The sequence below is a fragment of the Stylophora pistillata genome, chromosome 5 (assembly GCF_964205215.1).
Source record: "Stylophora pistillata chromosome 5, jaStyPist1.2, whole genome shotgun sequence".
NCBI classification, from domain to species: Eukaryota; Metazoa; Cnidaria; class Anthozoa; order Scleractinia; family Pocilloporidae; genus Stylophora; species Stylophora pistillata.
In genome coordinates this window covers 26,233,198-26,245,267 of record NC_142523.1, presented here as the reverse complement: position 1 = coordinate 26,245,267, position 12,070 = coordinate 26,233,198, and the positions used below count along the sequence as shown (strand labels likewise).

The window sequence follows — 12,070 nt, the reverse complement described above, 5'->3', positions numbered from 1 at the left end:
ATGGACAGGACAAGGGCTGTGCAATTACATCTAATAACTTTGTCTTTCTTGGTCTCAGTGAGCATGAACAACCTTGAGGGCAAATTCTTTAAGTTTTTGTTTGAGACTCAATGCTGCTCACATAAATTAGATTATGCTGAGGTTAAGATGTGACACCATTACAAACAATACCCACATACAGGCATAATGGAAAAATTCTGAATAAAAGTATAATTTTTTTTTTAATGTTTTCCTTGGCATTGCCCTTCTGACTGCCCAAGGTTTCTATTATTGCAGATGTTGTCTTGGTTTGTTGCTTAATATACACTCTTGTTTAGAGAAAAAAAATATTATTTAATCCTCAGTCATACAGGGTCAGCATGCTGCAAAAGCTGAGGACGGTGACGGAGATACAGCTTGGTAAGTCATTCACAGATATTTATTTTGTTGCCTTTTCATCACTGACTTTCAGCCAATACGTCTTACTACAAAAAATCTGATTGGTCAAGAGAATTCAATCAATATTCAATAGCATGAGAAGTTGACACAATAAATGCAATTTCTCAACATATGAAGAACTTCATTAGCTTCGACCAGTTCTCATACCGCAAAGGCCACAATACGACAATGGCCTTAATTAAGTGTCAGTATGCTTGGCTGAAATGCCTCGAGTCGGGTTTTGATTGTGTTAGAATTTTCTCTTTTGATTTCAGCAAAGCTTTTGATTCGGTCCCTCATGATATCCTCTGCTCTAAGTTGAAAACACTTGACATAAATCCATACGTGACCAATTGGATTATTAGTTTTTTACAAAACAGGAAACAAAGAGTTGTTGTTGATGCCATTGTTACGGTGTATTTAAATATCAATAGGGGCGTCCCTCAGGGGACTGTTTTAGGCCCTATACTATTTTCTATTATGGTCAACGATATTAAGGCCATTCTACCAAATCAGAATTTACTTGTGAAATATGCTGAGGATTTAACATTAAGTATTCCAGTAAAATCGCAGGCTAACAACGGCAATTCAGCAGCTGAGGAGGTCCGATCGATCGTCGCATGGACATCTGCTAACCGTATGCAACTAAACTTCAAGAAAACGTGGGAGATGCTTCTTAGAGGCAAATCCACTAAGGCCTTACCTGCTCCTCTGGTTTCTATAGAGCGTAAACCATGTCTGAAGTTGTTGGGTGTGACTTTTCAATCTGATCCGTGTAACTGGGATTTACATTTTGATAATATTATATCGAAAGCCAGTAGTCGTCTGTACATCTTACGTGTTTGTAAATTCTATGGACTGCCGCTGGATCATCTTCATCTTCTTTTTATCAGTCTTGTTCTACCTATATTTACATATGCTGTGGAAGTATGGGGCTGCGCGTGTTATCATAAGTATCTGAGTCGCATAGACAGGCTGTTCATGAGAGCTTTTAAGCTTGGCTACTGTAGAGAGCTTTTTTCGATTGAAAATATTATTATTCTAAAAGATAAGAAGTTGTGGGCCAAGATCACTGACAGCGATTTTACAACAGCTTTAGATGACCTTTTGCCACCTGAGCGACCAATGGTTACGCTACGTAAGAGGCGCCATGATTATATTCTCCCGCTTGTCAGAACTGAATGTTTCAAGAAGACTTTTGTTAATAGATGTTTGTTCTCTTATTAGTTAGTCAGTTAGTAATTTAGTATCGCAGAGGTCAGTGGTTCGAATCCCGTACAGGCCTGAAATTTTTTTCAGGTCTGATTTTCACTATTGCTCAAATAGTGCTTTACTGCGAAGGATCGTTCTCATATACGTCTCATAACCGCAGTTCACACATATGTTTCATATGTTTGTTGTTGTTTGATTTATCATCTACGGGTTTATATCGAATTAATTTGATGGCCTGCTCCCAGTTGGCTTGTTAGCTCAATTGGTAGAGCGCTGCACTAGTATCGCAGAGGTCAGTGGTTCGAATCCCGTACAGGCCTGAAATTTTTTTCAGGTCTGATTTTCACTATTGCTCAAATAGTGCTTTACTGCGAAGGATCGTTCTCATATACGTCTCATAACCGCAGTTCACACATATGTTTCATATGTTTGTTGTTGTTTGATTTATCATCTACGGGTTTATATCGAATTAATTTGATGGCCTGCTCCCAGTTGGCTTGTTAGCTCAATTGGTAGAGCGCTGCACTAGTATCGCAGAGGTCAGTGGTTCGAATCCCGTACAGGCCTGAAATTTTTTTCAGGTCTGATTTTCACTATTGCTCAAATAGTGCTTTACTGCGAAGGATCGTTCTCAGATACGAAATATAGAATGTTGATCGTTCAGTAACGTAATTGAGAAAATTGATTAGATTACAAAATAATCGCACAAGAAACACGCAGAGTCGAAAAAATGAAATAGATATGGTTAAAAACAAGCCACGAGTACAAGACGAGGACAAAAGATGAAACTATACACAAAAGTTGAAATATGTCGTGTAATACTTGGAACGAATTTTGTTTTTGAGCTGCTATCTTCCGATTGACCTTACATGTCTTACGATTAAGAGCATAATGTAAGATTTTATAACAGGGTCTTTTTTCATCTCGACTTTTGACTGAAAAGGAAAAAAAAAATCTTCCCCTGACAGGTGAAGGGAAGTACTTGTTCGTTTTATACTCTACCGCAATTTTTTAGGCAATTTACGATAACGTCAACGCAGTCTATTTATTTTGAACACTAGAATCAAGAGAGTTTAGAAACAGGCGCAAAACTTCAAGATGGAATAAAAAGCATTCTCATTTACATTTTGTCGATGAATCGTTTGTTAGGAAAACAGAAATAAAAAAGTAACTTCCAGTGGCGGCAATTCCTTGCTAGACATTAAAAGTTTCTCCGAGAATCGTAACGCTATTAAAATCAATCGCATGTCGTGAACAGCTCTCCTATGACGTTTTAAAAGAAAACAGTCCTGATTCAAGTTCAAAGTATTACTTAATTTGGTAGCCGCTAGCGGCTTCTAACAGAAGCACCAGTCTAGTACCAAGGACTCCAAAGGTCAAGGGGTCGTTCCTCCAAACACAAACGGGTCTGGGTATGAGGCAAGAACAGCTCCTGTGAAGCGAAAAAGGAAAGTCAATTGGGTGTGCTTGCCACCATCATCGGCGTTATCGTTTTCGTTATTGTTACTCTTGGACAAATTCTCGACTTATATTGTATTGTAACAATAGGCAAGGGTTTAATCTAGTCGCAAGCTTGAAGGGAGCTTTTTCAAACACGTGCGTAAACAAAACGACGAAGGCAATTTACTTACCTAGGTAGAAATGAATCAATAATTTAGTCCAATAATGTTTTTGGAATGTTTTTCCCCACCACATTATTTCACTTACGATTTAAGATATCGGTTTGTGTCCCTCAAGTTCCAATGTGACGTCATCTCCATGGAGTACAAAGGGAGCCCAGTACTTGACTTCACTAAAAATGTCAGATTCTCTCATATATTTCATGGCTTTACTGAGAGCTTCACACGCCATTGCTCCTTCGGTCAAATGTTTGTAGAAACTCGTCATAAACACCATAGTGGCCTCGTCATCAATCACCCATAGCGTCACTAGAACAGATCGAGCACCAGCCCCCATGAACGCACGCGCTATACCGACCACACCCTCAGCTTTTATCTCTCCTCTACCACTGTGACAGCAGCTTAATACAACAAGTCTTGCTCGTAATTGAACACTCAACACATCCTTCATTGTTAAAAGGAAGTCTTCCTCGGTTGGAACCTGGTTTGTTCGCGTCAGGCTTGGAGCTAAGGCAATTTCTCCTGTTTCCATCTGACCATGAGCTGCTATGTGCACAATGGCAACGGAGGAGAGTCGCTCTAAAACTGCATCCTTTGTTGCAGCGGTTCCAGTGAGAGGCTCAGTGTTGAGTATTGTTCCAATCATCTCTACTTCCTCTCTGGCGCAGGGTAACTGGTCCAGCTTTCTTCCCCTAAAGTTGTATTCGTGCACCCATGGATCTCCCACAAGTAACGCTCCTGTACTCTTGCGACAATCAGCCGGAGAATTTTCGATGATTCTCAACGTTGTCAGGGATGGAATCACTCGTATTTTGTGTGATTCGCTGAAGTACTTTGAGTTAGAATCCACCAGAGCAGCATAGGGAACCAGAGCTAATGGACCGTCGGGGATGAGAACAACTTCTTTGCCGTGAATCAGGTCTGCAACGGGGGCAATTAAAAATTCAAACAACTTTCTCAAAGGAGTTTCCTGAAGATTCAATGTAATGGACTCTGTGTGCTGATCACACCACTCATTTTCTAGATTTTCATCAGTCAGATCGTCCAATGATCGGTCCTCACATTTCATACCTTCTCTGACACCGATTTCGTCGTGTGCACTTTGTATTAGAGACTGAAAGAGGTTGGTCTTGTCATTAGTCCAGAGTACATCGCCAGTTTCTTTTGCTCTTAACTCAATATGGCCTCCTTTCTGAATAACCCAGAAAAAGATATGATCCTTGCTAAGTGCTGTAAAGACTGAAATTGACGGAGGGCTGCCATCCCTCTCACAGATAGTTCCTTCTATAGAGGTGCATTGGAGCAATTAAACGTTGTAGGCCTTTTGTTAATCGAACCACGCTTGAGTCCGTTTTCAATGTCTTAGTTCAACCGTACTTTAATTACTGCAGCGAGGTCTGGGGGAATTGTAACAAGGGTCTTTCGAATAAGCTCCAAAAGTTGCAAAACCGGGCTGCCCGTATTCTGACCTTCTCCAGTTATGACACAAGCGCTGATCCTCTTTTTGTGCAACTTAACTGGAGACGGTTAGATACTCAGCGACAAATACAAGTGGCCACCATGGTCTATAAATCTATACATGGTCTTGCGCCCGACTATCTTGGCTCTCTTTTCACTAAATATGATCCTCCATATAATCTAAGGAACTCTGAAAACAAACTAGCTGTTCCATTGCCCCGCACCAATTTCCTAGCTTTAGCTATAACGGTGCGGTTATCTGGAATAGCTTGTCCCCTGAATTGCGGCAAGCAAAATCACTTCAATCCTTCCGAAATGGTTGTCGCAATTTCTTCGTCTGAATCGACAAAACACACACGACATCTATGTAAAGCAGAATTTCTTTATTTTTTTTTCTATTTCACTTTTAACTTTTAGATCATGTTTATATAGATTAAAATAGATTGTAACTGTAATAATAGATTGTAATAATATTATCATTTTATCTGATAGATTTACCGTGTCTAAATAAAAATAAAGTTCAAGTTCAAGTTGCATCATAGTTAATCGAGGGGACTGGTTATGAAAGCCGGCGAACTTCAAAGGGATAGCTTATTGTTTTGGTTTTTCGAGTTCAACCTAGCGTGACCGTGCATCACATAGATTCAAGATGGCGTCTCACATGTGAGCGTTTGTACTGATGACTGCACGTTTTACGTCTGTAATATTACTATTCCTTCTTAAATACTGCTTGTATGTATCTATAAATGAAGAAGGAATGCCCGGAGATAACTGCTCTGTTTTTGGTTGCGGCTCGTCCCGCAAAACGAAAGGAATCGGCATCTGGAAACTTCCTGCCCCTCGCAATGCTGAATACAAGAAATGGCGAGAACTTTGGCTAAACGAATTGACCAAAACACGCGTTGTAGACAAAGATTTCAAGCGCCAGATCGACAATGATCGTGTCTTTACGTGCGAAAACCATTTTAGGCCCGAGGATATTGAGATTTGTAAGTATTAAATGCAATCTTATAAGTTTAACTACACGCGATCCTAGACATAATCTGCGCGGTGCTTAGGTGCATAGCTTATCAATTAACTTGAGCTTTGATAAACTTCAAACGTTATATTCTGATTCTGTTTGTTTGTGATTGTTTCTACTCTAGTTCAATCTGAAAAGATGCAGAAAAAGAAACCGAAGTTTGGTGCCTTGCCAACAGTAAACATGCCGAAGCGTAGCTTCACAACACCAGTAAATGTGCGTCCACCTCGAAGCGCAGTCAACGAAATCCCAGAAGTAGCCCCTAAAAAATGCTACAGTGACTTTAAAGATCTAGTAAAACGAGTGAAATCTTTGAAAATTCTAAGTGAGTGGATCTTAGAGGCAGCAATCGATCGAATTGTATTGACAAAGAAGAGTTCTCTGCTTGTGTTACCAAAGATTCAGCTCACCATCGATGATAGTCTTGGTTTTTCTGTGTCTGTGTTTGGATGGTTTCTGCCAGATGATCATGCGATTCATCTTGAAACCTTGCGATCCGTTATGAACATCACAGTCTCTGAACTTATCAAGAGAATTGATGTTCTCTTGATTTGCCCTGGAGTGAGACCATTTGAACTGTCATCCGATATCGTACACCACATTATACCGAAGTCAGTGGATCCGTTATTCAGAGATGATTCTGAGATATTCCCACAGCTGGAATATTGGAGAACAGGGGACTGTGAAGTTTTGGTGGAGCATGGTGAGCAGTGCTGTGTTTGCTACAAATACTCTCACAAGTCAGAGGTGGATCAGAAAGCAAAGCAAAGAAAGCTTGCAAAGCCTGCTCATTTGTTTGCTCCAGTCTCTCACACAACACCAGAGAGAATAAAGCTAACCCTAAAAACACAGAGGCTTAAGTGTGCAGAACTAGAACGAAAGCTTGAAGAAATGAAATCAGAGATAGAAAAGTCAAGTGTAGAAGTAGACAACCAGTTAAGCAATGACATTACAAGTATATTGGGGACATCCAATGAAAATATCACTCCATTCATGGATCTGTTCTGGCAGCAGCAAAAGAAATTGATGACAAAGAGTAAAACTGGTGTCCGATACCATCCTATGATCATTCGATACTGCTTGTCACTTGCTACCAAGTCCCCAGCATGCTATGAAGAGCTCAGGAAAAGTAACATCCTTGTACTGCCGAGCCAACGCACATTGAAGGACTATAGAAATTGTATACGACCCAAAGCTGGCATTCAAGAGGAAGTACTTGAGGAGTTGAATGTTCTTACAAACAGCTACTTCGATGTGCAACGATACATTGTGCTCCTTTTTGACGAAATGAAAATTTTGTCAAATCTGGTATTTGACAAAGTATCTGGGGAACTAACTGGTTTCCTTGACCTGGGAGATCCTGATATAAACTTTGGAACACTTGAAAAAGCTGACAAGATTGCAAGCCATGCTATGGTCTTTTATATCAGAGGTCTCTGTACTGAGTTGAAGTTCAGCTTAGCCTATTTTGCCACCGATGGGATTACATCTTATCAGCTTATGCCATTGTTTTGGCAAGCAGTATGTGTGCTTGAGTTAGCTTGTAATCTTTGGGTGATTGCAAGTACATCAGATGGAGCGTCAACCAACCGAGCATTGTACAGAATGCACAAAGCTCTTGATGGTAATGCTGGAACTGATGTGTGCTATCGCACTGTGAACCTCTATGCACCCGACAGGTTCATATATTTTTGTTCTGATGCTCCCCATCTCATTAAGACTACAAGAAATTGTGTCTACAGCTCTGGTCATGGTACATGTACTCGGTAAGTCGATATATTTGAAACTATTATTGTAGAGATATAATTTCACAGAATAAAATTTGCACTTTCAATGCATCCATGTTAGAAATTGTATGATTTATTCATATAATTGACAACAGAGTCAAACATTTCCCTTGCTTTTAGTAAGAGGTGAAATAATATAGTCAAGCTAGAATTATTGGTATTTTGACTAGATAACATTAGCTAACATGGTTACTATGGTTACAAACAATAAGATTTTTACGTAAGGAGGGGGGTTGTGATTGGGAACTCCCTTGAAAACTTGGGTGGATTTACATTTCCTTAGTTATTCAAAACAACATTACATTTACAGAATTCATATAATGATTTAGGTGTAAACTACGATAAGGAAGTAGTTTGATTTAGTGATTGATAATAATAACCAATGTCTTATTCTGTAGGTACATGTGGAATGATGGCCACTATATCCTCTGGCAGCATTTTATCCAGCTGTTTCATCAAGACCTTGACAATGGCCTAAAGCTGCTTCCTCGGTTAACTTATGACCATATTAAGCTCAGTGCTTACTCTACAATGAGAGTCAACCTTGCTGTCCAGATCCTCAGTGCTTCAGTGGCAAATGTTCTTAAGTCATTTGGTCCTCCCGACACCATCGCCACATCTAAATTGTGCGAAATGATGGACAACTTCTTTGATTGTCTGAATGTTGGCAACCAACATGAGCATGTGCGTAAAAGAAAGCCATTTCTCAAGCCATATTCATCAGTGAATGATCAACGGTTTGCCTGGTTAACCAATGATTTCCTTGGTTATTTGAGAAATTGGAGAGAGAGTGTGGCCAATCGTCCTGGTGAGTACACCAACAATGCAAGGAGCAAGATGTTTCTCTCTTGGCAAACCTACGAAGGCTTGAAAATCACAGTTCATTCAGTTGTAGAGGCTACAAAGTTTCTACTTAATGAAGGGATGGAATATGTGCTCACTGAGCGCTTTTGCCAAGATCCCCTTGAGGAGTATTTTGGGAACCAGAGGAAGCTTGGTAGGAGAAGTGACAACCCAGATATGCGTCAATTTGGTTACAGCAATAACACCATCAGAGTGCAACGCGCTGTCACCTGTCAGTCTGGTAATACCCGAGGCAGGAAAGACAAAAACAAGGCATGGGTTAATGTCTCAGATGACCCTGTCCCAAAAAGGAAGAAAACTAAATAGTGCTGACATTGCTGATTATTATAACCTGTGTATCTCCAAATGAGTGTGTATCTAACTTAAAACATAGCTTAAAACTTAGGAAATTATAAAAAGTATCAATTTCTTGTTTTGTATCATAGGGTTATTCATAAATATATAGTGAGTGATCTTGTAATTTTAAAATAATACATTAGAGTGAGCATACTTATTCTGTGAGGATTTTGGATTAATAGTTATCTTAGAGACTAATCCCTTGTTTTGATTATCCCCTAAAAATATTTTCTTTCATTGTTCAAGTGTGCTCACTCTATCAGGTTTTTTGTAAATTTGTAAATAGCATTATATCATAACACTGTTTTATTTGGTGTTTCATAAATCAATAGGATTAATTGTTCCCATTTATTGTTGGGAAAGGTTTCTTACTTATCTGTAAACAGTCTGATATATTCCATATCATTTTCATATCAATGTATTCAACTCACAAACATCATTGGTTTTAACAATTGTGCTTTAATAATTTAATATAAGTTTTAATAATATAATACATAAGGACTGACTTTCAAACATTTGCCTCCTTTGTATTTCTACTTGAATATTTGTAGCATAATTCCTGAAATACATATTCTAGGCACAGCGTCAGTCAAACTTATTATGATATTTTTTAAATAAAACAGGAACATTAAATTTACAGAAAAGTCTATTTGTTTTGGGAATTTAAAGAATATTACAGTAATTAGTCTGTTGATGACCTATTGATGTCCTTGCGAAGAGCTTTTGATTTCAGTTGTTTCAATCTAATTTTGTGTTTTTGAATAACGTCCTTCACAAATGAAAAAGAACGAACTCTAACATACAAACTAATAATATTGTGGAGAACATCTTTGGCAACATGGCTACTAATCTCAACTTTAGAGTCGGCTAACATGGCAGAGTGAGATGCGACAACAGTTACATCATGCATTGATCTTGAAATAATATTAGCTAAAGGAATGTTTTTCAGACTGGTTTTACGTGTAGCTTCCCTGAAATAGTGTTCAGTTCTTTCAAAAACAGACTGAGCATTTCTTGTGATCTTCCACAGTCCACCTCGATTCAATGTTGTAGTCAATCTCTGATCTTCACCAATAGGATTGTCCCATTTCCCAGCCATTATCAGTGAGATTGCGTGGTCATTTTCTAGTGTTTTACTTGCTTGTTTGTGCTTGTTATGTAGCTTATGTAGTACATAACCTCCAATATACTCTAACCCTGACTTCTCTTTATCAGATAATTTCGTCAATGGTTCACATGTGTGAGTTTCTGCTTTTTCTTTGCTATGTGTTAAAAGGCAGTCGGCCACTTTTGAACAAAGTAATGTAGCAGAGTTTCTTGATAATCCTACAAAATGGCTCGAAGCATGCAAGACTACGCTAGCGTAAAAGGCTGCATAAAACCTCTCTGCATTTCCAGACTTTGCCAATTGAATATAAAGCCCCTGAATTTCAGAAAATTTAGGTGTTGAAGATTGTAGAGTGTTGCAGTTGTAGGACCATATCTCGTCTCTGTTTACCTTTGGATAAATTTTGCTGTCTCTAAGTTTCACTTTAGCATTGCCAACGATGCTTGCATACGTTTCCACAGTTAATAGATCTCGATTTTCTGGTTTGTCTGTCTCAGTTTCTTCTGTTTCTTCTGTTTTATCTTTGTGTTTAACAGTGATGTGACGTTTCAGTCCGCTCTTACTCTTGCATTTCTTTGGACAATGAGGGCAAGTGACGCTCAGTGGGTGAACCTGCAAAACCAAATTCACGATCAACATCACACACTACTTAGGTTCATAAATCATCTTTAAATCAACAGCTGATAAAATAACGTTTAGGCAAGAAATGGTTTATAAATAGAGCCAAAAAATAAGAGTGATTGATCGAAAGCATGATGTTGAAAGCTAGTCTGTTCGACCTTCATGTTCAATCTTCCTTTTTGACGTTTTTAGGCTATATTTTAACTATTAAAACAGATTCTATAGCTTACATCAGCAGCTGCTTCTCTGAAGTGCTCATCAAGGTCTTCTTCTTCTTCTAAAACTCCTAAAATTGCCTCTAAATCGTCTCCAAAGAAGAACATGTCATCACACGCGTCCGCCATGTTGTTTTTAGATGCACGGTCAATGTCACGTGACGGTGCATCTCAACCTCAAAACCCAAACAATAGGCCGGTCCTTTGAAGTTCGCCGGCTTTCATAACCAGTCCCCTCGATTAACTATGGTTGCATTCAACAGCCTCTACGTCATATCTATACTGCAGTTTCATGAGATCTTTCAGTGCTTGTGCTCGTCCTTTTTCGGCAGCTAAAAGAGCCTCCACCACCTTTCCTTGCTTCAAAAGAAGAAGCCATAGCCTAACGTAGGCATCTTGATAATTATTGCGCAAATCGATTTTCCATTCATCCGTAAGCTGCCCACGAAATCTAAGATCATCAAGGATTTTCACACTTAGTTGACAACAGTCCACAGCCTCTGGTAAAGAGTTAAGACATTCTAAGCTACAGCTAAGGGAATAATACGCTTTCGCCTCTTCAACCTTGCTCCTTACTTCTTTAGCAATTTTAAGGTGTGCTTCATGGAACTCTTTGGCTTTTTGAAAACTACCAAGACAGTGATACGAGTTAGCGATGTCACCGTTGGCAATCCCCTCCGCGATCCTGTTTCCTACTTCCTTGGCTATCTTCAAATACTGCTCTTGGTACTCTAGGGCTTTCTCCCAATCTTGAATATTTTGATAACAAAGCCCGAGGTTGCCATATGAGCGACCTTCTGCGTCTCTGTCTCTAACTTCGCTGGCAATGTTTGAACTAAGTTCGTAGTAGTAAATTGCTTTTCCAATGTTCCTGCGACTCAAATAAACGTCGCCGATGCATTCATAAGAGTTTCCTTCTCCCGCCCTATCCAATCTCTTTTGCAACTTTTAAATTCAGTTCATGATGGAACATAGCTTTCGTCAAATTTCCGAAGACTTGGTGATATATGTTACCGAGGGCACCATATCGACGTCCCTCTCCAGCTTTGTCCCCAACTTCTTTGGCAACCTCCAAACTCTTGTCAATGTAGTCCATGGCTTCTCTAAACTCTCCAAGCCTGTGATGACTGTTGGCGAGGGCTTGGTAGGACTCCCCTTCACCGATCTTATCTCCCACCTGTTTGGCAATATTTAGATGCAGTTTATCGTAGTGTATGGCTCTTTTAAAATCTCCAGAGCGATGATAGCAGTGGCCAAGTTTACCAAAGGCGGTTCCCTGTAATTTCTTACATCCAATTTCGTTGCCAATTTCTAACACCATTTCATGGTAACTCATGGCTTTTTCTGAATCTCCAAGATGGTGATAAATTGCAAATTGTATTCAGGGTCAGCTAGTAATATTGGAGCTGTTT

The 12,070-nt window shown here is 39.3% G+C and overlaps 5 protein-coding genes across 5 annotated transcripts in view; 2 read left to right on the top strand and 3 right to left on the bottom strand.

Moving 5' to 3' along the window:
• The window catches only part of LOC148731097 (uncharacterized), a 1,885-nt gene extending 1,700 nt beyond the window's left edge, over window positions 1-185 (bottom strand). Inside the window, exon 1 of the mRNA XM_088760735.1 lies at window positions 180-185. Within this exon, the coding sequence (XP_088616861.1) occupies window positions 180-185 (6 nt within the window). The remainder of the gene's footprint in view (window positions 1-179) is intronic.
• LOC111346667 (target of rapamycin complex 2 subunit MAPKAP1-like) overlaps window positions 1-1,659 on the top strand; it is a 27,514-nt gene extending 25,855 nt beyond the window's left edge. The window contains exon 6 of the mRNA XM_088760034.1: window positions 345-1,659. Within this exon, the coding sequence (XP_088616160.1) occupies window positions 345-403 (59 nt within the window). The 3' untranslated portion in view covers window positions 404-1,659. The remainder of the gene's footprint in view (window positions 1-344) is intronic.
• A 767-nt stretch (window positions 1,660-2,426) lies between these two features.
• Window positions 2,427-11,994, bottom strand: LOC148731094 (tetratricopeptide repeat protein 28-like). The gene is made up of 4 exons (XM_088761890.1): window positions 11,716-11,994; window positions 10,904-11,603; window positions 3,337-4,547; window positions 2,427-3,061 (listed from the first exon to the last, which is right to left on the bottom strand). Exons 1-3 carry the CDS (start codon window positions 11,992-11,994, stop codon window positions 3,340-3,342), a joined length of 2,187 nt encoding a protein of 728 aa, XP_088618016.1. The 3' UTR covers window positions 2,427-3,061; window positions 3,337-3,339.
• Window positions 5,263-9,297, top strand: LOC148731096 (uncharacterized). Its single transcript, XM_088760009.1, has 3 exons — window positions 5,263-5,695; window positions 5,852-7,493; window positions 7,913-9,297. Exons 1-3 carry the CDS (start codon window positions 5,386-5,388, stop codon window positions 8,682-8,684), a joined length of 2,724 nt encoding a protein of 907 aa, XP_088616135.1. The 5' UTR covers window positions 5,263-5,385; the 3' UTR covers window positions 8,685-9,297.
• LOC148731095 (uncharacterized) lies at window positions 9,154-10,914 on the bottom strand. Its single transcript, XM_088760013.1, has 2 exons — window positions 10,674-10,914; window positions 9,154-10,434 (listed from the first exon to the last, which is right to left on the bottom strand). Exons 1-2 carry the CDS (start codon window positions 10,785-10,787, stop codon window positions 9,397-9,399), a joined length of 1,152 nt encoding a protein of 383 aa, XP_088616139.1. The 5' UTR covers window positions 10,788-10,914; the 3' UTR covers window positions 9,154-9,396.
• Window positions 11,995-12,070: the final 76 nt, after the last annotated feature.

Excerpts from the sequence above, each read along its gene's own strand:
- LOC148731096 (XM_088760009.1), top strand. The coding sequence starts at position 5,386 with ATGACTGCACGTTTTACGTCTGTAATATTACTATTCCTTCTTAAATAC. Across the intron at positions 5,696-5,851 it reads GCCCGAGGATATTGAGATTT|TTCAATCTGAAAAGATGCAG; the intron begins GTAAGTATTAAA and ends TTTCTACTCTAG. Across the intron at positions 7,494-7,912 it reads GGTCATGGTACATGTACTCG|GTACATGTGGAATGATGGCC; the intron begins GTAAGTCGATAT and ends CTTATTCTGTAG.
- LOC148731095 (XM_088760013.1), bottom strand. The coding sequence starts at position 10,787 with ATGGCGGACGCGTGTGATGACATGTTCTTCTTTGGAGACGATTTAGAG. Across the intron at positions 10,435-10,673 it reads TCAGAGAAGCAGCTGCTGAT|GTTCACCCACTGAGCGTCAC; the intron begins GTAAGCTATAGA and ends TTGGTTTTGCAG.
- LOC148731094 (XM_088761890.1), bottom strand. The coding sequence starts at position 11,994 with ATGAGTTACCATGAAATGGTGTTAGAAATTGGCAACGAAATTGGATGT. Across the intron at positions 11,604-11,715 it reads GTTTGGAGGTTGCCAAAGAA|TTGCAAAAGAGATTGGATAG; the intron begins GTTGGGGACAAA and ends TGAATTTAAAAG. Across the intron at positions 4,548-10,903 it reads GGCTGTTGAATGCAACCATA|AATGCACCTCTATAGAAGGA; the intron begins GTTAATCGAGGG and ends TTTAATTGCTCC.